Source organism: Apis mellifera, linkage group LG9 (genome assembly GCF_003254395.2).
Source record: "Apis mellifera strain DH4 linkage group LG9, Amel_HAv3.1, whole genome shotgun sequence".
NCBI lineage: Eukaryota > Metazoa > Arthropoda > Insecta > Hymenoptera > Apidae > Apis > Apis mellifera.
Genome location: NC_037646.1, coordinates 10966051 through 10991169, shown reverse-complemented (window position 1 = coordinate 10991169; position 25119 = coordinate 10966051). Strand labels below are relative to the sequence as shown.

Genomic DNA, 25119 nt, shown 5'->3' with positions numbered 1-25119 from the left:
AAAATATAATAGATTTTTTTCAGAAATTTTATAGATGAATAAAATATAATATAGTACGATAAATTGGCTACCTTAAATTGACTAGGATGATCGAAATTATTGAAATCAGCTTCCATCTCGATCGCGTGATCAAGATTTTGTAGAAATTGCCGTTGAAACGTAACAATCTCTTGTATGTTCCCGAACAATGCGTTTATCTCTGCATTCGATAGGAATGTTTCGCGTTTAAGGGGCTCTAAATAGTTCTCCAACAAATTATTTAAATTCTGGAAGAATCAAATTTTCGAGTTATTCTTCATCTTTCCTTCTTTCCTTTCTTTTCTCTTTTAACAAAATTCTCCCACCTTCACGTAAGTACGTTCAGTCTCAATTAATTCTAGAATAACTTTCTTCAGTTTCTCAGCGTCGCTCAACTGCCTGCTCGGCGTCAAAGCTTGGGAATGAGAACTAACAACGCTTCCGGTCGGGCTCGACTTTCGCGTTTCGCCGGGCGATCGACAGATCCCCGTCACTTGTTCCGCCGTTTTTAACAAATTCTCTATCTCGAACGAATTCGTCCGAGACGTTTGTTTACCATTCTCCATGTGAGATGTCGTTGTGCACTCCTGCATGATACTTTCTTTACCTGCGTATTACACATATACATACATATATATATTTTCTTCAATAATACAACATGGAAGATTCGCAAACCAATATAAATACATATCTTCGAAATTAAAATTTTATAATTCAATTTGGCAATTTCTATTGAAAAAAATTATAAAGTGAAACTTATATTTTGAATAACAATTAAATTACGATAAATATTTCTCACTTCATCCAAGAGCCAATTAGATATAGAAATCAATCATTTACTTAATGATTTATCGATCGAAAGAATTATATTTCTCACGAGCCTTCCATATTACAATGACACTAAAATTATAACCATAAATGGACATTGCTTACTCCATCCAGGAGCCGGGACGATTAACCCAGAGATCATTTCTTCGCTTATAACAGGGGGGTCGGAGGGTGGCGGCGGGCAAACCAAACTCTCGATTATGTCGTCGGTCACTCTCATTATCCCCGTGAGATCCGGGGGCTCGGTCCTCGAGGATCTCATCATCATGCACAAACCTACCTCCTCTTGCAACACGCTTTCCAGGTACATCATGTCCAGGTCGCTCACTATCGCTCCGTTGATCACCATGATTTCGTCACCTTTAATGATACCTGATGAGAAGCAAAAAAAAAAAATATATCCTTGACCGAGATGAATAATAAATTCACTTAAAAGTGGAAAGTGAATAGGAAAGGAAAAAGAATAATATTCCGTTCGAATAATTTAATTACCTGCACTTGCTTTTTATCGATATTATCTATAAATTTTATATATATATATATATATATATATATATATATATATGAGTGTATGCTTCGTTTGACGTGTCTGTTGTTCGATAATAAGGGAGTGACAGCATAAGAAGAGGAAGAGGGGAGGAAGAGGGAAAAAAAATCAATATTTTTCAATGTCATTCCCCACAAGATATCCTGCGGACAAAAAAAAAAATAAAAAAAAATATGTGATTAAGGACGGTCGACTTTGTGTTTCCACGTGTATCTCACCTTCATTCTTAAATTAGATCAAAGTGGGGCGGAAAGAAGGATCTTGGGCTCGATCGACTGGGCTCCTCTATTTATATACAATTTATATACGTCGAGCCGCCACGGTTTTTTCATTGGAGAGATGGATGGAAATTGCGCGCAATCGATCGGACGAAAGACGTTCGTTCGTTTCTCTTCAACGAGAAATATAAAAATTACCATTCTGCATCGCCACGCTCTTATCCTCGACCCTGCTCACGTAACAGCACAGCTCGTCCTGCCGGTCGGAATTCTCGATCAGCTCCGCCTCCACCGAGAATCCCCACATTTGTTCCAGGGTGTTCCTTTGCAACTCCACTTGGTACAGGATCTTCGCGCATACCTCCACCACTTCGTGCGTGTGCAACTGAAATATTATATATATTTTTCGTTTAAGAATTCTTCTTGTTCAATTTAAAATTAAAACTTTGTAAACTTCGATTTCGAGGGATGAACAAAGGATTCCAGAAATGAGTGTATCGGACTTGAGTAATGGAATTGTATGCAAATATAATTTCGAATTTGTGCAAAGCATGAAGATTCGAATAATAAGAGAAAAATTATTCTTTTTTTTAAATATATATGGAGATTTAATTTTTAGAAGACAATACTGCTTTTTATATTATAATTTATTGTTTCGTTAAAAATTTATGTAGCGAGTAAATATATGTATAAAAAAAAAATTAACGTTTTCAATTCAAATTAATTAAGATCATTATAAATTATAATGATTATATGAATAATTAGATTTATAATTAATAATTAGATTAGTATATATAATTATATTAATAGTATATATAATAGATAATTAGATTAATAATTAGATATATGATTATAATGAATAATTAGATTTTTTATAAATTAAATTAAAGTTTAAAAAGTAAAAAATTGCGTTTAATTTAGTATAGAATAAAAAATATATGTAAATATACAGATATAGAAGTATTTGTGATTTGAATCCTTGAATAATCGCGCAAAATATCTGCGTGGCAAAAAAGTTATAGCAGGCAATTAATTTGGAAAGCGTTTCGATAAACTGGACTTTGAGAAATGGAGATGGTATTCTAAAGAAACGGATGCTAAGAAAAAATACATATTAAAAAAGAAGTTATGGCTATTTGCTACGAGACGTTCTCGATAATCTTATCCTATAAATTATCCGATAGATGTGGGCCAGATATGGATACCTAAACAGTGATAATTTAATAATAAAAATGATAAAATTGAAAATTGTTAAATGGAAGAAGCATTATAAGAAGATATATTGCGTATCGATCGCTCAAACATTGAAAGGAATAAAAAATTGGCAACTAAAGTTAAGAATTATTAATAATATTATTTTATATATATATATATTATAAAATGTAAAATAGGTTAAAATTAATTCATAAATATCAGTGGCTAAATTAAAGAATTTGTTAGCCGTAAACATTAAAATTAATTTTAATATAGTTTTGTGAATTAAATATGACAATAAAAAAAATAGAGAATTTTTCACACATTCGACTCTTATCGCGTGAAATAATGTGGAATATATGAAAAATCATTGACAAATCATTATATTGCGTGAATTTCTAATGTAAACTAGTTATTTAATTTTAATTTAATTTATAAAAAACATATTGGTCATTATAATTTATAATGATCTTAATTAATTGAAAATTAAAGACTTCTTAAAAAATTATTGAAATATGATACGCGTATTTTGTTCAATCTATAAACGTTTAAAAAGAGGATTATAAAATTTTAATAATAATTGTTATACGTTGCAACGAAACAATTACTTTTTTTAATTTGAAAATTAATTTTGTTGTTAGTTAATACATATTCGAATCACTATGGTGTCGCTTGTATCGATGCACGCATGTGTACACATCCCAGCAACATGTTCGATATCCATAAACTGTTAAAAAGCAATCACAGAAGAAAGTAAAATAACTTTCAAAAATAGAAAATAGAATTATGAATTTTTTCCGTGATATATTCTCTATATCTTTTTTCTCGATTAGTTTAATGTAATATACATTATATAAAATACTCACTATACATTCACATGCATTATTCGAATCACTGTGGTGTCGCTTGTATCGATGCATGCGTATACATCGCGACGTGTTTCGATATTCGTAAACTATTTAGAAGCAATCACAAAAGGAAAAAATAAAATAGTTTTTAAAAATCACAGAATTTCGAATTTTTGTCGAGACGTATCTTTATACGTATCTTTTCTCTCGATTAGTTAACAGTTTAACATATAAAATACTCACTATATGTTCATATACATTATTCGAACTACTGTGGTGTCGCTTGTATCGCGTCACGATGTTTTCATGTGTATATGCATCGCGGCAATGTGTTTCGATATTTGTAAACTGTTTAGAAGCACGGAAGGAAATGAAATCCCAACTTTCGAAAATTATAGAATTTCGAATTTTTATCGTGACGTGTTTTCTACGTGTCTTTTCTCTCGGTTAATTTAACACAGTATACATTATATAAAATACTCACGTATGTCTCTATCAAGTCGGTTCTATGTGGTACGAAATAATTATGATCTTCCATGTCGCGGCGTTTCTTCACGCGAACGAAATGTTCCATCGGGTTAAGATTCTTCCTGTTGCAAGCGCTTGCGAGGAATTCTTCCACTGTCATAGCATCGCGCACAAATACGGATACCAACTGTAAATAAAATATATAAGCATAACGATAAATGACGAAATGTGTAGAGAAAACGAGTCTATCGATAAAACAAAATAAGCGAATCTTCTATTTGCTATTTCGAACAATTTTCAGAATTTGAGGAAAATCATTGAACACGAGCGTAATTTTCGAGTTTTTTTAAAAGATTTAATCCATAATAACAAACAATAAATGTCTTAAAATTTTTTCCGCACTCGATAAACGTGTCTTGATTATAAATCAATCACCTTAGAAAAATAACCTCGAATAATTCTACCAACAATATTCTTCATTACATCACAGACAATCGTGCATTGTTGGTATAAATTAATACCCAAATATACTCGATTCGACTATACTATATTTATATTCGCGTATAGAAGAATAAAATCGTACTTCTTTCAACTTATCATAGATCGGTAAAATTTAATAGTTGAAGCTACGAATAATCTTACTTCGATAATTTATTCTTCGAAATGTAAAAATAATCGCGAATAACTGTACTGTCAAATGGTTGAGGTTATGCGAAATTATAACAGATCAACTATAATGGCTACGAATAAATGTTGTTAATTATTTAAACTATAACTTTATTCTTAAACATTTTTAACTTCTTTTTTAGTTACTTTCTTCGAACCTCTTCCTAACCTCTTTAGCTTCTCTCATTTGAAATAGACTCGAAGAGAAAAAAACAAAGAACAAAGATGAAAAACGTACGAGAGAAATAAGATTTGTCGTGTGACAAATAGGAAATTCTGATTGGAAACTTTTGAACAGTTATCCTACCTGATTTTCCGGCACGAAAACCTTCACCGTCTTCTCATCATCTCTGGACGAAATTTGAAGGGATCTCCTGCTCGATCCGCTGTTGGATCTCGACAACAATGGCGGCCTTCTCTTGGTGGCCCCTCGCCCCGCCAACAGATTGTTCAACAGGGAAGGGCTTCGCGCGCATATGAAAGCGTGAAACGACGACACGGTGAACACCCCTAATTTGTTCAACGTCTGCTTCGTGGCGCGGGACACGTGCGTCAATAAACTCTGGGGGAGAGAATAATCAAGATTGGAAATTATCGAGGTGATGATGATTCTCGATATTATCGGGGCTACCCCCTACTAATCTAGCGGAAACTAAACGGCTCGTTCAAGTTTTACAACGATCTATTTACGGTTTACGATGATCGATACCAGCCTTTCCCATTTCCTGTATAACGGCTATATAACGCGTGCATTAAATTGTGCATTGTTAAGGCGCGACAAATTTTTTTTTTTTTTATTAAATCGCATTTCGCGACGTGAAACTTGATACTCAATACTCATCTTTTTTGCGTATGGAGGAAAAGACACGAATGTGAAATATTCGTTTTAATTTTTAGAGGGAATAAGTGAGAAAAAGTGTGAAGAATTTTATATTGCGTAAAAATAAATGTTATGAATTGTGCAGTATTTTTTACTTTTTCTAAATAAATGTCAGACTCGGATAACTTAAATTAATAGAATTTTGTATTAATCTACAAATATAATAGATAGTGTCAAATATAATAAAACAATAAGTAATTAGAATATTTATAAATTATACTTTCTGAATCTTTTAATTATTTTATTATCGCTAAAATATATCTCACATTTCTTATTTCATTTTCTCTTATCATATTATAATCAAAAACAGGAAAATCTTCAAATTTTCATTAATATACTGAAATTGCGATTATGACTTATCTTTCCTTTAAAAAAAATTATAAAATAAAATTAAAGTAAATTTCACTTTGAGTAGAAACTTTTTATTACGAAATATAAAAAGTTTCAAAAAAAAAAAAGAAGATAACTATCAACAACAATTGCTATGGAAGAATGTTTTAGTTGTTATAATATTTGAAGAAGATCGTATGAACGGGTCGAAAGTTTGATGTCTCATATTTCTAACCTATTTTATATTCGATACCCTTTCCTCTATATAAGCTTTCAGAGAATCCTTTACCACATCTGTGAATTATATTTTTTTTTCATAAATTTTTTTTATATAGAAAAATTGAAGGTAATTTTTCTTTAACCTCTTCAAATCATTCATAAATAATCATCAATTTCAAATTTTTTATTATTAAAAAATTCTGTAGTGAAGAATTCTTCATTTTAATTTTTTTTTTATTTAATAATAATTTTTAAAAAAAACTAAACAACTAGATTTTTTTATCTTGCAAAAATGGACATTGAAATTTCTTTTAACTAATCTTAAATGTAATCCTTACCTTTGGATTCGGTAATTCGCCACTTTGTAAACTGGCCATGTAACATCTGAGTCGGAATTGTTCACAATGAAGTCTCTCCAAATTTTCTTCCCACTGAACAATCTGATTGTTGATCTGCTGTTTCGTCTCTACGTCAGACACGACGGATTGCTGAAGATCAGCCATGTGTTTCAATTTGTGGTCCTGTAAAAGGAAACGCGAGAGAGGGTATTGAGCGATTTTCTCTCTCTGTCTCTCTCTCTCCGTTCTTTGACGGATGAGAATAATGCGCATAAATTAAAGCAGAGTTATACACGTGTGTATACGCTCGACCCGCTTACCGATTCTATCGCTTTCTCTAAGCGAAATATTTCTTCCTGCAATAAATGAAGGGTTCCAGTTTTACCACGATGACGCGCAAACGCGGCCGCACAAGCCGAATGTATACTGTTCACCCAGTTCTCGAGTTCCACTTGACACGGAGCCTAATGCAAAAGTGAAAAAAATTCCGTCACTGAATTTGTAACTGATAATGAAATAATTATTATCGCCGATAAATAAATAAAAGTTTTCACTTCGATGTGATAAATGTATTTATTTCATTATTTCTTTGATCGCGATGAATTGAAGATAGAATAGTTGGAAAATTTTTCGAAACTAAAAAAGTTTTATCTTTTGAAAAAATTAAGAAATTTCAGAAATGAAAATTTTCATCAAGAGAGAAAAATTCGGCGATGGAAAGATATTCTAAGTTTTAAAAATTTTGAAACTGAGATCTCGAAAAAGAGATATTCTTCGAGAAAGTTTTTCGAGAATTTCGAGTTTTCAAGAAAAGAGTTTCGAAATTTCAAAAAAGGATATCTCGAAAATTTTGAGACCTTAGAAAAAAAAGATTTTGGATTTTGAAACTTTTGAGAATTTCGATAATTTTAAGATCTTAAAAAAAATCAAAATTTCGAACGTTAAGAGATCTTAAAAAAAAAATGAATTTTGAAAATTTTCTCAGATCTCAAAAAAATCTCAGAAAAAAAGAATTCTGAATTTTAAAACTTTTGAGAATTTCGATAAAAAAAAAAAGAAAATTTTTTCGATTTTTTTGCAAGTTTCGAACATTTCGAGATCCGAAAACTCCGATTTTTCAAATGTAAAAATTTCGAATTTAAAAAAAATTAATTCGTCCTCTCCTTCCGCGACGAACGTACCTGAAATAAATAAGCATCGCCGAAAGCGGTGCTCAAGCAAAATATGTAGTCTCTCTTCGGATGTTCCGGGATCGGTTGCATTATCGCGCCATCTACTATGATCAAATGCTTGGGCGCCGCCTCCATGGTTCTACTTTCTTGGGATTCGCAAGGATAGAAGAGAAGCGTGGTCCCCTTCAGGCAAACCCAATAACCTTTCCAACCCCTCTTCCTCGCTAGCTCGATCTGATGCTTCTTTCGCAACAGCCATTTCTTCACGCTTAGAAATCTGCGATTCGAACATTCGAAAACTTAATCCTATCTTCCTTATTCTTCCCTCCCTCCCCCTCTCACTCACTCTCCTCTATCGAACGATCATTCCGTTCGCATCGCTTTTGTCGACCATTGCTGCTACGTCCCACTTACCCAGCTTTTCGTACCGCCCCCGTACAATTGAACGACGCAGCTGCTGTACCAGTCTGTTTCCCTCGATAGGGCGAATTTATCACGCTCTCCCCGTCGTCGTCGTCGCTAACCGCGGTAGTTAGGGACATTTTATCGTCGTCTGACATCTACAACATTTCACCGATATTACTTATCTATCCCATATATTCCATCCATCGGGAATATTCTTTCACGAATAGAAGAGAATAACAACATGTATAATATGTGTGTGCTCGTGTACGTGTGTGTATATGTGTGTGTGTTGTGTGCTGTGTGTATACAACTCGCCAGTGTTTCGTGATCCGAATACTGATCCGAGTGAATATTTAACCAATTACATTTATAATACGTGTACGAACGTTAATAATTATACAACGTTATATATTCAATATTCGTGTGAATATTATGAAAATAAGGACGATGAGATAGGACGATGTGTGTGTGCGTGCGTGTTCGTGTGCGTGTGTATGTGTTCTTCAAAGATACTGGAGAATCATCAGAGTCGAAATACGAAAAAAAAAAAGAAAAAAAAAAGATATGGAAACGTGAAGGGGAGAGGGGACGGGAGTTCGTATTCTCGTTGATCGAAATTATCGAGCTACGCGTATATCGTGAGGATGCTTGCCATATATATATATACTTGCAACAATACTTACATTACATTATCCTATCATCGTAACGAATCATCCTACATACATACATAAAAAGATCATCAAAGAAAGGCAAAGAAACGGAAAGATAGAAAAACGTGGTGGGGAAAAAAGAAAGAAAACACAGTGACAGAAATGGAAAAAAACGTGCAAAAATTTGATCATCGAGTCCTTCTATTTACTGCTCAGTCGGTAAAGGTAACAACAACGCGACGACGGTGACGGACTACTCGGCGACAAACAGAGCGGAGTGGGGAGGGAGGCGAGAGGAGGGGGAAAAGAAACGAATAAAAAAGGAACGCGGATAACTCGGATGCCTCTCTAACCTTTTTAGCGTAATTTGTCATACCGCGTAGCTTCTCGCGTATCCCCCTAAGGCCCTCTCCGGCCCAAAAACTTACGACTTTTTTCAGAAAGTCGGCGTTGCACGCGTCCGCCGTCATGTGCGGATGATAATGACAGTAACAACCCTCCTTCAACAGCTTCATGTTTTTCTCGGCCGTCCCGTTTATCCTGAACATGATCTCGCGGCGTGCGATGCTCAGTCCATCGATGTAACGTTGGGCCCAAGTGTTCAACGCCCCGTTAATTATTCTAAGCAATTTGTAATAATAACCGTCCCCGAGACCGAAATTCACCTTCTCCCGAACGTTCTTGCAATTGAACCAATACAATTTCCTCGTCTCATTTATACATATCACGCTGATCGTGTGCCTTTTGCAAAGGCAAAAGTACTTCTTGCAATACTTCTTGTGCAGTTTCTTTAGATCCGCGAAACTTGTACACGGGTAGAACAAATTCAACGTACTATTCATACACTTGATCGACCATCTCGGCTCTACCATTATCTTCGTACTTCGTTACACGTTGACGACGAAGTGTAATCGAACCGGCCGGAGAGAGAGGGATATATATTTACATATATATATATATCTCCTCGAATGTAATTGCGAATATTTTCTCTCTCTCTCTCTCTCTCTCTCTCTCTCCCCCTGTATAAAGTTTTATATCCAAATTAATTTTTTCCTCGACCCGTTCGTTTCTATTTCGATCGATGCCTTTGTTATTATTATTATTACTATTATTATTATTATTATTATTGTCTTTTGGACGGGGGGGAGGAGGAGGAGAAGGAGGAGGAGGAGGATGAAAGAAACGACGAAGATAACGATTAATCTCGTTCAATCGTTGAAAAGATTTCCTCGATTATTTAATTCGATTCGAAGTCGAAGGAATCCGTATCCGTTTTCCATCACTCGCTGCGCAAAAGGGGACGAGTCGGAGATTGCCCAACGTTGCACGAATCATCGTAACTGGGATTTGGATGGGGATGGTCGGCCGTCCTTTTTTCCTTCGTTTCTTCTTACCGTATCTTGTGTATAATATCTTGTGTATGTCGCATAGAAGACGGATAGAAGGACGAGGATCGCGGGTTCACGCGAATTCTTCCCTCCGATTGAAAATTTGCACGATCTTCTTGGTGAACGTGACTGTGTACGGCTCGAACAGTTTTCTCAACAGATGCAACATCTTGATCACGAACGTGCACACGAAATAAAACAGGCACAATCGTCGTGCATTGTGCATCCTCCTCCCTCTCATTCGGTCATATCGCTTCGGTATATATTTTCAAGCATTTTTTCTCTCTCTCTCTCTCCCTCTTTTTCCCTCGTTTCTCTCGAACGAAATCCCCCAACGATTCCGGACTCGTGTATCGTATATGACGAGAGACGAGATAAGACGACGAGGGGATGATAGACAAGGGGGGAGAAAAGCATGAGATGTATCTCTTTAATATCTTTGTTTTTCTCTCTCTCTCTCGTTCTCGCTCGCTCACTCGCTTTCTCTCTCTTTTTCTCGATAATTCACACGTCAACGCAACAACGTGCGTACGTTGTTTTCGTTCGAAACACGACACGAGCGTGCTCGTTAAGCAACATATGGGAAAGCTACGTAAGGTACCGAGATCGATAGATGGAAAATATTTTTCGATTATTATTATTATTATTGTTGTTACTATTATTATTATTATTATATTTGTACATTCGATAATTACTCTACTTTTCTTAAGGCAAACCGTTTTTTGCACTTTTACAGATCACTACTGTAGGATCCCTTCTTCTTCTTCTTCTTCTTTTCCTTCTTCTTCTTCTTTTTTTCTTTTATTATTATTATTATTATTATTTTCTGCTTCGTAAAACTAGAACACGAATCTATTTTTAAAAAAATCGACGATCTCGTGGAATATATAATCGTAACCTTGTACTATATTTGATTTTCTCTCTTTTTTATTTATTATTATTATTATTATTATTATTCAATTTTAAAAGGATCCCTTCTATCTTTCTTATCCAATCTCTTCTTACGTCGCTCACAGCTGTCGCAGAATCCTCTCCTTCTCGTTCGACACTTTCGATCGATCCCTTCAATGAGTAAGCGAATAAATGAGATATCCTTAAAGGGGGAGGGGAGGAGTGTCGACGAAGAGAAACATTATTATTTCAAAAAAAAAACTCTTAATATACTCTCTTCTCTTAAAGTAATATATCGATATAGGTTTTTTTTTTTCCTTCTTTCAAAGATAAATATATATATATATATATATGTATGTATATATATATATAGAATACTTTTGCAATATACGCGTATATAGAAACGATCTCTCTGTATAAAAATATTTCACATTTCCTCGGTTATCACTTCGGTTCACTTTTAGCGTTGTATTTACATATTATCAATATATAATCAACGAATCACGTACTTTGCCCCCTCCCCTTCTTTTCTATCATCAAAATTAATAATCTTCTCTGCAAATCCTTCGCCCCCTCATTTATCCTCTTCCCCCTCCATTTATCTCCTCTTCATTCACACTCGTCCATTCATCATGTTCTCAAATTTCTTTGTACTTCGGGGAAAAAAGAGAAACATTCGAATATTTATATCTCTTCCTATATTCTCTCTCTCTCTTTAATTTATAAATCTCTATATATATATACACATATATATATATTCTTTTTTTTTCCTTTTCTGAAAAATCGTTGCCAAGCCAAGTTGCTCGAGCAGAGAGGAGAACGAAGATATAATATACATATATATGTGTTATATGTATACCAGGTACCCTAAAATCATTCGCACGCACGAGACGTGAAACAAAAGATCAATGGGACCAGCAAACTCGACCGAAGAGTTTCATAGCTCGACACACCACGTGAGCCAGCACGTGTGTCGAAGAGTAAGTCAAGTAAGCGAGTAAAATTCAATCCTTCCGGGGGAGGGGGGAGGGAGGAATTATCTCCGATCTCTAATCTATCCAACAATCTCCTCCCGTTGCAGCTCCACCGACCCTGGCGGCCTCCCGTAACTGTAGATATCCAAACAGTGGAACCGCAGTCATATATACGTGCACGTATATACGTGTATAACTATATATACATATACATAAATACATACATATATATATATATACTTCACTATCAACGAAAAAAAACAACAATCTCAACGATGAATCGTGACCGAAACCGAACAACCCGAGGACGCGTGAGCGAGACGGTCTTGGCTAGCGTCACCACTTTTGTTATCCTTCATCTTCGCGTCTCCTTGTATCCTCCTCCTCCTCCTCCTCCTCCTCTGTGGATCCTCCTCGAGGAGAGGAGCCGCGCTAATCGTTTTTTCAAGCCAGAGGAGGGAAACGAGACGTGTTCCTCCCTCTCTCTCTCTCTCCCCAATCGATCGATCGTAATCTTATTATCCTCGATCGTTATCGAGCTCCTCCACTCCACACTCTCGTTCGTGTTACGCGAGTCCGTTGTAAGGTTGGCGCGAGCGGCAAACGCGAAGAGGGTTGAAAAAAGGGTGGTCGTAATGTCGGGCCGCAGCCACGGACAGTGAGTTGCTCCAGACTGGGGCGCTGGAAGAACAGCGAGAAGCGGCCGAGCTGCCACGGCCGCGAGGGGGAATCAATACCCAGAGCAGCTCGCTCGGCACTCGCTTCTCTCGTTCCTTCGCGCCGGAGGCCGGCCAAGGGAGGGCACGCGGTTGGGGGGTGGGGAGGACGGCTGGAGGGGAGTAGAAAGGAGAGAGGGGCTGGAGAGAGGCCGGTGGAAGGGGCGAGCGGCGAGGGAATGCGAAGAGGCCGGAAGCGTTCCGGCGGTGGGGTGGGGAGAGACGGTTGGAATGGGAAAATGGGTGACGGGGTGGAGTGGGAGGAGAGGGGAGCGACGAGAGGAGGGAAATAAGTCGGTTTTGCCTGCCTTGTCGTTGTTTCGAGATCGCTCTCTCTTTCCAATTTCTATGCAATTTCGTTTGTTTGTATTTTTTTGTATATGTATGTGTGTATATATATATATATATATATATAGGATGAATATATGTCGTTGGGGATTCTGGAGGGGGAAAAAAAGAAGGAATACGTGTAAATCTATACGTGTACGTATAGTGTATGTATCGTATACAGGAATAGAAAATTCACCCTTCGTTCGTTAATACTTTACGTCGATATGTGTCGCGTTATAAAAAAAAAAAGAAGGATATAAGCAAGTCGCGTAGCGGCAAGTACGTTCAAGTACGAGTATGTGCATAGAAATAGGCTGAAAGGTGACTCGTGCAAGACATGTGTAGAGTAGACAGGGTCAGTAGGTTATCGACGTTCAACGGATAGATACGTGACTTTTTTTCTTTCGCTATATACCGATCCCCGCGCGATTCTTTGTATTCATTAACATGCATCATCCTTCCCCCGTTATATGCTCGCTGTATATATATAAATATATAGCTTTACGTACATATATACGTATGTGTATATATATATTTATATATGTATATTCATACCTGTGCGACATTTACTTTACGGCTGAATTATAAATAAAACGTTATTATTTATCCCCGCGTCTATAGGTCAGTTCTGGTAGGAGTGCGAAACGGGAAACTGTTTCTCCCGTGGAAATTTTTCAAAAATAAAAAGAAAAAGAAATTTTTCTTTCCACTCTAACTGCGTCTAAATGGATGAGAAATTAATCGAATCGCGTTTTCGAAAACCGCATTTTACGAGTCTCGCGTCTCGATTTTCGAACGACGGATTCGGACGAGCTTCCTTTCGATTATTATCCGACGACGGAAAAATTCTTATCCGTCGCGAGCCCACTCCAAAAGGGGTATTATTTCCATCTTGTAAAAAATTGTTCGGCTAACCGAAGGCAATAGAGAATTGCTGAAGTGGGATATTGATATATCGGGTTGATAAGGTCAACAACTACTCACCTCTGAGGACGTCAAGTAGCAAATTCTCGAGTCTGTGCTCTCCAGGGAAGCTTGTTGAACAATTCCGTATCTGCCATCCCGATCGGACATATAATCCGATCTCACGCTGTCCTGTCTATCGAAAGTGCCTCTGGAAAGTGAGAAAAAAAAAAGCACACACGCACACGCACACACACACACACACACGCAAAGTGTTACATCTCGAAGATACGTTGCTTGCTAACGATAATAATAATAACAATAATAATAATAATAATTCTAACCCCTCTTTTTTTTTTCTACGATTCGTTGACGAGATTTCGTCCAAAAAAAATTATTATTGTTAATTATGTTCACCTTTGCTCCAAAGAATCGGTCCGATTCGATTTGTATCCGCTGTCGTTAAGGCTTCCCTCGTGTCTCAACGATGGCAAAGAGTCCCACGGGGAGTCCCGCTTGTGCCCCGTGTAGCTTGGATTTATCGAGCTCGAGGCGCCGGAGCCGAGGGTCGAACTGCCCGATTGCCATCCGTCCGAATGACGAAACCATTGCGCGCGTGCAGACTCCCCCACGCAGCTGGTGCATCTTCAAGTTTCAACCAGGAAAGAAAAGAAAAAGAAAAAAATATCTAACGTCATTCGATAGTCATTGGATCGGTCGAAATATTATTCGAAATATAAAATCTCGAAAAAAGAAATCTCAATCTTCGAATAATTCGACTTGCCTCGAATTATAATCGCTGAGATATCCACGATCCCGATCGATCTCCCTGTCCCTCTTCTCCCTGATCATTTCGTTACGATCGCTGTAATAACCGTCCCTGTCCTTGCTATTCTGCCTTTCGTAACGATACGACAAAGGCAACGTCGACGATTTATTGGAACTTGAGCCTGGAAAGCGGTAGAACAACGAGAGATTTCACGTATACGTAGAGAAAAAGGATCGTAGAGAAACGAAAAGGAAGGGAAATCTATCTGTCTTTTTCTACCGTGACGACCAATAGGGATCAACAAGTTGGAGGTTGGTTCGGCTTCGATTCGCGGAGCACAACACGTGCAAAAAACTTGGGAAAGGGACGTTACGGAGATAAGATAAGATAAGAACTTACGCCTTCGTGAAACGTGAGGTGTACGTTGAGTGTTCAACGGTATATTTTTCGCGAATTCTGCAACAAAATTCGAATATTGAGTTGATCGCGAACGAAGGGGAAAAGGAAAAAAAAAAAAAAAGAAGATTTAGCATTTGTTAAACTCACCTAAATCCTCCATGCTTTGCGTGAGCAACGCCTCGAAAGTGCGCAAACTGTAACTCTCAGCGTCCATACCCTTGGCAAGTGTGTTCCTAAGATGCATCTCGTACTCGAGCAACAGCCTGCTGGTCGGGCTTCCGGGGGTCGACACCGATTGCATGTTCTGCTGTTGATAAGCCTGGCTACCGTTGCAACGACGGGAATTGCAGTGCGTCGGTTGTTCCATATCCGAGTTTCCATTGGAGGAACTCGGAGTGGTCGCGTAACACTGATTATCGAAGATGACATTATCCGATGGCGGCGACATATCACCTGTGCATCGATTACGTTCCGAATCTAAATAGGTCCTGGCTCTCCCGCCTACGACAAACAGGTGCTTCATGCAGGGATTCGTGTGGAATGAATATTGTATTCAGCTGTCGTAAAGAATCGTTACGTTTCGTTCACGTTCCGTTCGACGAGTATATTAAATTGACATGCGCCATGCATCCCTGTTAACGCACCCCTTTATTTATTTATAGATTTTTTTTTTTTTTTTTTTTTTTACGCTCAGAACAACGCGAAGCCGATACGAGGGAATCGTTGCTCGCGCACATTTGGTGGTTTCGGGCAGAGAGAGAGAGAGAGAGAGAGAGAGATAGGAGAGAGAAAGAAAAAGTAAATTTTTTCGTCGATTTCGATTATTCGAATTAAAATTTATAAGTCGATAAAGGTATGCGGTATTCACGATTCGTATGCACGACGCAATGTACATGTGTGAAAATGAAAGGTAATGATTTTAATTCTTTTTTCTTTTTCCTAAGAGAAGATGTTTGTGGATTTTTTTGTAAATAATATTGTTGTTTTTCGAGAACAGAGATTCCTTACGTACGAAGGAATGTTTCTTTCCTCCCTATTATGTACAATTATATTTTGATGTGTTAAAAAAATAATCACGCTTAAATTTTGATTTCTCGAGATGAAACGAATAGATTATTGCAAAATTAATTAATGAATCCTCAATTCCGAGAATCGAAGGTGAAGAAGAGTTGAAAGTAGTAAAAACTTGAATTATGACACGATGTGATACGATTCATTATAAGGCGAGGGATATAAACGCAAATATACATAAATTCTTTTTTTTCTTATATCGATAATAGTTGAATCACGTGCAAACATCGAGTAAATTAATTATAGGGTGCTCTTTGGAAGAAAACTTTTTTGCGTAGGGAAAAAAAAATTAAAAATTGTCGAAATTATATAATCTTTACATTATAGTATATACGTATATACGTATATGATACGTGTAAAAAAGAATTTCACGCCTTACGTTGTGAAAATGTTCGAGAGAAAAGAATGGAACACGATCGAATAAAGCGATTCGAGAATAGAAGAAGTAGAAGAAGAAGAAGAAGAAGAAGAATCGAAAAATAATCGCAATGTTATGTACCGGCGTATTGACGTCCCATGTCATGCACGCTTCTAGTCGTCTGGAACTTGTTATTATACGTTGGTCGATACAGATGGGCGCAATTTTCGTTTTCAGTCTCTTGCATTATATACTTCTGATTATTATTGCTCGGATGATAATGATAATTATGATGGCTATGCCTCTTTCTCGTCATCTCTGGGGACGTGACCGGGCTATCGATACTCGGCATGGGTTTCAGCATACGTTTCAACGTGTTCGAATCTAAGCTAATCCCACCGTTCTGCGCATTCTCGATTCTCATATCGTCCGTACTCTTGCTTTTCGATTTCTTCCCACTGTGATTATTGTTCACTATGTTGAAAATATTGCCGTTTTGCATCTCCAAGTCTGTGTAATCGGCAGACTTCGTGTGATGTAATTGCTCTTTTCGTAACGACTTATTTTGTAACGTGCCGCCTGCTTGTGTACCTTCTGATTTGAGCATCTCGCTACCATTTTGTTGAGTAGACGAGTCTTGACTTTGCTTTTGACCTTTTTTCGGTGATATCGCAGCGCCTTTCTCTTCCGGGCTATCGATCTGCAATATTTCATTCCTCTTATTTCTCTTTGCTCGGTCGGTATGTTCGTTAATCGCGTCGAGTCGAAGAGAATGAAAAATACCGATCGAAAAAAACGAAATCGAGCGAAACTAGCGATCGATCCTGGAATTAAACTACTTACTTGCGAGCCAACCGTGACAGTCTCGATGCCTACGTTCGCCGTCTTTGGCGTTGTCTGACATGTCTCGTTCTGTTTCTCCTTTTGCTTCGATTCCCCTGCTTTCGCCGTTTTCCCCGGCGTCACGTTCGCGTTGTTGACGTTATCGTAGAGGGAGGCACTGGACGTTGCCGCTGTTATTTTATCACGGCCCGGCGTCATCTCCACCTCGGTCGATCGCGCCATCGTCCGTGGAAGCGTGGAGGTAGCTGTCCGAGAAAATTATTAATTATTAAACACGAGTATCGATTTGATACGCGATACGTAATATCGTGGAATGTGAAATATCGACGAATATCGTACTGCAAAAACCTCGGTATCTGGCTTCTTGGCTTCGAAATCTGGCTAGTTGTTCCGGTGTCATGCAAGTGCATTGGGGCTCCCTGGATCTGCTCGGTGACGCCGGTGTCGATAAAGGCTTTCTCCGTGTCTTGATCTTTTGTTTGTTAGGCGGTTCGAGCTTCAACGAGTAAGAAGAGGACGCTTTCCTTGAAATCTTGAACGACGGTGACTGTACGAAAAATTAACTAATGACTGTAAATGACTCGACGATGTATACGTCCGATTTTTTTTTTTTTTCAGAAATTCCCTAACCCCAAATCCACCCAATCTTCTCTCCTCCCCTTTTCTTTATTTCCATTATGAAATAAAAATAAGTTTATTTCGATCTTATCTCGGCTGCTCTCGCGATCACGACAATGATTGTGCAAAGAGAAAATTATTGTCCCGTGCAAATGATACAAGAAATCAATCGATTGCGTTATAAACTTACGCAACATTCTCTGAATTGTTTAGCGTCTATCGGAGAGGTAAAATTCAATCCCCATGTATCGTTGGTCATCGTGTCTTTCCAATAAACGAAACACTCTGACGCTTGTCCAATCCGCGTACCTGGAAACAATTTCGGAAAATATTTATCCCTCCTTTCCAATGTATATAGAGGAGAAAAAGGGGGGGGAAAGAAATACCATAATCATTTTACCTGGTTGTACCAATCGTACGTCCAAAATTTTGTCCACCTGACTGTTGTACGCGGTAATATGGAAAATACATTCTGGCGAATCTTGAATGCACGTGATATTTACAGGAACTAAATCCTCGGAAACCTGCTGCCATTTCACGGTCCCGGCCCCGCTTGCGCTTACATGGAACACTTCGGCCCACAGTCTAGAAATTTTGATTGCTGAATTGTGCGTTGTAATAAATATGATTAATCGCATTTCGAAAAAATGATATCGAAGAGGTCGACTACTCGAAAGGAAAATACGGACATAAGATCGAATCGAAACGAAAGGGTTTATTATATATCGTATTCGATCGTTTTCCGACAACAATATCGTTTGTAAGAAGTGTTTTTTTTTGTCTTTTATTCTTCTTCTCCTTTCCTCCCTTCTTCTTTTCCTTCTTATTTTCCATTTCTCTTTCTTTCACTCTTTGTCATAGCATTTGTATAAAAATCATCTTTAAATTATAAAAAAGAAAAAGAAAAAGAAAATCGACCTAACCTATACAAGATATCAGGTAATCGTTCAACTAATTTCCCCCTCGCGTGTTCAACAGGTAATTCTGAATGAAAAATTGCGACATGCAAATGTGTGGATTCGTTTCATTCTATTGATCAATTTTATTTCATAACAATACATTTATATCGTTTAACGTTTAATCACAAATTTACATTTTCTCTTTCCATCGATGAAAGAGATACGAAAATGAAAATTGTCGAATATTTAATATCAAAGTAAAATCTCTCATCTTTATGGAATCTTTCTAAATGTTCTAATGTAAATAATTCTTTCTTAATAAAAATAAGCACGCGGGTGAAATTTTTTGAAATTTTATTCACCGTAATATCTTGCATACGAAAAAATGGCCATTTTCCTTTCCTTGTATCTTCGTTTCCCGTTTATTTTTAATCTTCTGAAAATTAAAGAATATTTCGAAATTCGAACGATCTTTCGATCGATTCTTAAAAAACGCATGCCTGGCTTAGAACCTAACCTCACAATAATTCTATCTCGTTTTGTGCAAACATTTCCTTTTTTTCGAATTTATTGCAACGTGCATGCAAAAATAATTAACAACGAGAAATATTATTAATTAGTCATGAATCATGCGATAAGAAAGACACGGATGGAGAGTGTTGCTGATTAACAGCAAACAAATAATTATTATAATTTAATAATTTAATAATTTCAAGATTGTACGATTATATCAGTGTCTTCCTTATTTTCTTTCTTTCCAAGCTTTTTTTTTATTAACTTTAAGCGCAATAAAATTGCATAGTGGACGTATCGCAACGTACGATCGATGGGGAAAAAATTGATCGAAGATCGAAGTTAATTGATCAATTCGTATACATCGAATGCAGAAATCGTACGTTGCGACACACGTGTGCAAAGTAGAAATAATATATTTGAATTAAGGTGGAATTCAAGCTGAAACAATAATGAGCGAAAATGGCAAATAAATGAATAGAAGAACAAGGATAGATAAAAAATAGGATATGTAATCGAAAAGAAAAATAAATCGAGAATAGAGAGAAAGGAAGAGAAAGTGATTCGACCAAACTCGTAGATGAATGTAAAATTCGAGTTTATATATATATGCGTGTTAGGAGAGACAGAGAAAAACAGCAGAAAGATAAATAAAATAGAGAATTTAAAAGAAAAGGGGAGGAAGAGAGTAAAAAGAAGGGAGAAGTGAGAGAAAGAACTCAGGTAGAACAATTTAATTAAATATTTAACCAATATTTTATCGATCATGGAACACTATACTTGGAACGAGTTAAATATCAAAAAATGAGATGGAAATACGTAAACATCTTCATTTTTGCAGAGACATTTTTCTTCTACTTTTTTCGAGACATCGAACGAGGAAAAGAAAATATCCGTACGCGTTATGAAGAAATGAGAACACTTTGTGAAGTTGTGAAATTTGATCTTTTAAATTATTGTTATTATTATTTTTACGAGCGAGAAGGAAAACAGTTCCGAGCGAATATGTTCTACCTGAGAAGATAAAAACTGTTGTGCGTCTCGATGTATAATATATGTGTGTGTGTGTGTACGTATGTGCGTGTATATGCACGTGTTCCGTAGAGGAGGTGGGGATTAATGTGTTAGACGAGAGAAGTAAATAGCCTTCCCAAAAAAGTAAAGACTGATAATGGAGTCGAATGGAGTGGTTGAATGGTTGAATGGTATGGTATGCGCACCTCTTCCTTTCTCTTAAGCTTCCGCACCTGAGCAAGTGGCCAGTGTCACCCCTTCGTGCTCCGCTGCCGCCCATTCCGCCCCTCGCTCCAGCCTGCCATGGTGAATCCTCGTAACGATAAGCCTTTCTGATAAGAGGAGCACAACTGCAAGACAACTTATTGCCCATTCTATTCACGTTATTCTCTTATACCACCTTGTGTAGATCCTTCTTCCTTTCTTCGCGCCACCTTTCGATTCGACCGATTCACCTTCTTCTTCTTTTTTCAACGACTGTCCCTTTCTATCTCTCTCTCTCTCGTTTGTTTTTGTGCTTTCCGTTATCTCTTCTTCGTTGAAACGTAACAACGTTTAATCGTTCTGTGCGTTTTTCTTTCTTTTTTTTTTTTTTTTCTCTTTCGATCAACGGTCAACGGTTCCTTTCTTTTTTTTTTTTGCTTTGCCTTTTTTAATTTAATCGATGTTTATCGAAATATCAAGAGATGCTTTCGCTTTTTTTTTGATTGGCTTGTCTCGATCGACGTTTGGCACCGTTTTTTTTTCTTTTTTTTGTTATTTTCTTATTTTTTGTTTTTTTTTTTCTTTTTACCACCGATTACTATTAAACCGATGATTATTATTTTTTTTTTTTTATTTCATTCTCTCTTCGTTCTATTCTGGGAAGCACTGTATAACAGGGACAATACCCCGCGATATGAGAAAGGACGTAGGAGAAGATATCTTTATTGTCACATCATTGCAGGTGTTCGAAAGTTCATCAGCTTGTCCCTGACATGATCGCTGAAAATATATATATATACAATTATATAATATTTAGAAACTGCTTCAATGCCTGTCTCGAATTTTTTTCTCGGGGATTACGATATTATATCTCTTTAAAGGGCGTTCAACGATCAATCGAATTATAAAAAAGAAAATTTCCAACGAGAGGAATCGATCACTCTCGAGTATAATCATCATAAATAATCACGTTTAATCACGTTTTATCGATCGTGTAAATTATTTTTAGGAGGGGAAGTAATTCTTGGAAAGAAAGGAGAAAAATTCCTCGATAATTTGATATAAATGGAATCGTGAAATGCGCTGTAATTCAATTACATAATTGCCAATAAAACAGGTCGATTCTTCTCAACTTATTATTTTCCGCGTCGATATATTATAAAAACACGATTTGTTTGATAACGACAATAATATATCGTATTCTTGTTTCGATCCAAAATTGTTCTACCCTCTCTACCCTCCCTTATTATTTCGACAATCGTGAAAAAAAATAATTACACGATGTCGCACGATGGTGCATGGACATTAGCAAGGTCAATGAAGCGGAACAAAATGTTGCGTGAACGTGTCATGGATAATAATAGGGGTGGCGTCGCCGAGAAGGTTACTGAACCGATACCGACTTTTCACCTACATAACACGCATTACAACACTTTCATATACTTCATATTCAAGGATAATTATTTCTCAAGTGTTATCGTTTTCCTCGACTTGTACTCCAATTATCGACACTTTTCAGGCAACGATATACGATATACGAAGATAAGTGAAAAAGTTAAACGATATCATCGATCATATACGAAAATATATCAATCTTTCTACTTGCGTATTCAATTATTAATCGTCGATTGATTTAACAAAGAAAAAAAAAAAAAAGAAAAAGAAGAAGTCGGTATTCGAACAAGAGACAAGCGTTAGATTGCAAACGTGTACGTAATCGAGAAATTTCGCACTTGTCAAAAACATGGCAGTTTCTCGAGTTAAAGAAGATATTATTATTATCGTTGAAAGGCAACCATCTCGATCAGTTTGGACAGGAATTATTATGCAATTGAATAGCACATGTCACTGCAATTTGTCGTGTTACCGAACAACAAAGGACACCGCCTAGTCCAAGGTATCTCACAGTCCAAGTAAACACTGCACCAGGTAGGTTGCACCCATTCGCTGTCCGGTGCTCAATCAACGCCCCTTGTCTCTCTCTGATTCTTTAACCAGCAGGATATTATATATTCCTTTCTACTCGAACTCCTCCTCTCTCTCTCTCTCTCTTATCAAACTTTCCTATTTTCTATCCAACAATGGATACTTTAGTAGTAGTACTTTATCGCATACGCTTTCCGTCCTTTCTACCTTCTTCGCGATTTTCAATCCCTCTCCGCCCTCTCTTTTTCTCTCTCTCTCTCACCCCCACTCTCCCCCTCTCTTTCTTCCTTTCTCTCCCTCCTCTCTCCCTCTCCCTCCCTCTCTCTCTCTCACTTGCACGTAAAGTACACGTATCTCCTTGATCACTCCCCTCCCCTCCCCTTTTCTTTTTTTCTTTCTACCTTCATTTGTCACACGTTCGCGTGTTTCGATTTGATCTCGAGAAGAATCGCGAGAAATAAACTCACCGTTGGCGGTAATCTCGTGGAAGATGGATACGGTTGAACGTGTTCTACGTTGCCCGTTGAAAGAAAAAGAGAGGAGGGAGTGGAGGAGGGGGGCAAAAATGACAGAAATGGAAGGGAAAAAAAAGGAGAGAGAAGAGATGGCGAAAAGGAAATACGGGAGAGAGAGAGAGAGAGGGAGGGAGAGGGAGGGTAAGGGTAAGGTGGAGAGGAGAGATGGAGAGTAGTAAGAGACGGAAAGATAAACGAATAGAGGTGGGAAGGGGTTAGGAAAGAAGGGATGGGCTAGCGCGGTTACGACCGGGGTGTGAGATGCCCACGGTACCCACCCTTTCCCGAAAATCAAACGATTCGCGATCACCTGTGTCAAACCTGTGTGAAGGGAGAATGAACACACTCGAAGCGAGGCGACGATACACCCTCCTCCTGATGATACACCAGGATCCAGGAAAGAACACTTTGTCAATTTCACCGTGAATTGTTATTCGAGGAAGGAAAATGGACGATTATGCGGCCGAAATTCCCGGTATTTCGCGCGAAATCCTCGCGGGCGACGTAGCCATGGATACTGCAGGATCGGGTGAAAGAGGCGACTGCCCCGTTACCCACTACCCCTTCTTCTACGAATGCGCGCCCCTCGACCGAAAATGTCAATATCCTCTCTCGCTGCGCCCGCGATGCGCTCCATGTTACTCTGAACAGCCCTGTATGCGTTTTCCCATTCCCCTTCCCCTCCCCTCCCTCTAGCAACCCCTACGCCGCCCCTTTCCTCCTACTCCTACTCCCACTCCTACTCCTACTACTCCTCCTTCTCCACCCCCTCACCTGTTCCTTCATTCTCCCGATTTTTTTTTCTCCTTTCTTTCTTTCTTTTTTTTCCTCTTTCTTTTCCCTCTCTTGTCATCTCTTCCTCACCCACAAATTCTTTCTCTTTTGTATGTATGTATGTATGTGTGTGTATATGTATGTATATGTATATATATCTCGCCCTGCCTCCCTCCCTTCTATCCTCCTCCCTCCCTCTCTCTTTTTCTCTTTCTCTCTCGGTTTAATCATTCCTTTTTCCTCCGATTCGATGTTTGTCGATTCGATGTTTTTTTTCCCCTCCCCCACTTTATTCTATCGGCAAGTAAACAGAAATGTCACGTAGAGATCGGAATATTTTTAGGGGGGGAGGGAAAAAAAAAAAATTCGGATTCACAAGATTCAACGCTTTCTTTCTCCTCGCTATCTTAATTAAAACTACACTTATTTCTCGTCCCGGTACGGAAATGTTCACTTACAGTTTCACTTGTACAGTTAGCTTTTACGTTGTATACGAATCGATTATAAGTTGAACAACTGTTCGATCATTCTCGTTAAACTCACCGTGAAACAAATGCAGGGTGATCGCTGTCACCGTCGTTGTCGCCGTCGTCGTCGTCGTCGTCGTCGCCGTCGTCGTCGCCGTCGTAGTCGCTGTCGTGCCTCTATTCCGAGGCGTAACCATAGTGATTAGCGATCGATAACAGGCATGCGCGTTGTCAAATTTACTCGTAAAACGAAAGAACCACCCTTGTTTTACTCTCTCGTATCAAATGATTCATTACTAATAAAGATTAAATCGAAACTACATCTCCGATGATCTATGCACGTTTATTTCGCTCATCTTATTCTTTCTTTCGTTCATTATCGCGTGTAATATCGGGCTCGAGTGTTAACTCGAGATTTCTTTTTTTCCTTTTTCTTCTTCTTTTTTTTTTTTTCCCCAATTAATTCAATTAATTTAATTACACTTTAGATATAGATTTTATCCTTAGAAGCAACATCTGTACGTGATTCAATGATGCACGTACATATACGAAAGTTTTCAAAATTATCGTATATAATTCAAATATCATATATTGAAAAACGATTTATATTCTACAGTATTATAAATATTGTAAAAGTTTCAAATACAATATTATAGAAAATATCTATTGAGAAGATTAAATTTATTTTTAAATTTCAAAATTGAAATTTTTTTCAAAATTGAAAATAAATTTTAATAAATTATGGATGTATTGTTTTTAATACGTA

General features: G+C 37.5%; 1 protein-coding gene across 20 annotated transcripts in view; it reads right to left on the bottom strand.

Annotated features, from left to right (window-relative positions):
• The window catches only part of LOC725970, a 29943-nt gene extending 5400 nt beyond the window's left edge, over positions 1-24543 (bottom strand). For 9 of the 20 annotated variants that reach the window (XR_003305342.1, XR_003305343.1, XR_003305344.1 and 6 more), the window contains exons 1-22: positions 24430-24543; positions 20674-21451; positions 18442-18626; positions 18232-18350; positions 17763-17970; positions 17424-17668; positions 16722-17280; positions 15299-15652; positions 15152-15208; positions 14768-14933; positions 14401-14628; positions 14065-14194; positions 8141-8286; positions 7736-8003; positions 6875-7018; positions 6555-6737; positions 5095-5349; positions 4138-4308; positions 1810-1996; positions 952-1218; positions 345-625; positions 72-266 (exon numbers count right to left, since the gene is read on the bottom strand). Coding sequence is in view for 17 of the 20 variants with exons in the window: in XM_026442817.1 (XP_026298602.1) it covers positions 72-266; positions 345-625; positions 952-1218; positions 1810-1996; positions 4138-4308; positions 5095-5349; positions 6555-6737; positions 6875-7018; positions 7736-8003; positions 8141-8286; positions 14065-14194; positions 14401-14628; positions 14768-14933; positions 15152-15208; positions 15299-15652; positions 16722-17280; positions 17424-17668; positions 17763-17970; positions 18232-18350; positions 18442-18626; positions 20674-20840 (4515 nt within the window). In the remaining 3 variants the exon portion in view is untranslated. Of the gene's footprint in view, positions 1-71; positions 267-344; positions 626-951; positions 1219-1809; positions 1997-4137; positions 4309-5094; positions 5350-6554; positions 6738-6874; positions 7019-7735; positions 8004-8140; positions 8287-9134; positions 11376-14064; positions 14195-14400; positions 14629-14767; positions 14934-15151; positions 15209-15298; positions 15653-16721; positions 17281-17423; positions 17669-17762; positions 17971-18231; positions 18351-18441; positions 18627-20673; positions 21452-22538; positions 22790-23064; positions 23090-23422; positions 23681-24429 lie in introns of those variants that run through there. The other 11 variants (XM_026442813.1, XM_026442811.1, XM_026442814.1 and 8 more) reach the window with 11 other exon arrangements.
• Positions 24544-25119: the final 576 nt, after the last annotated feature.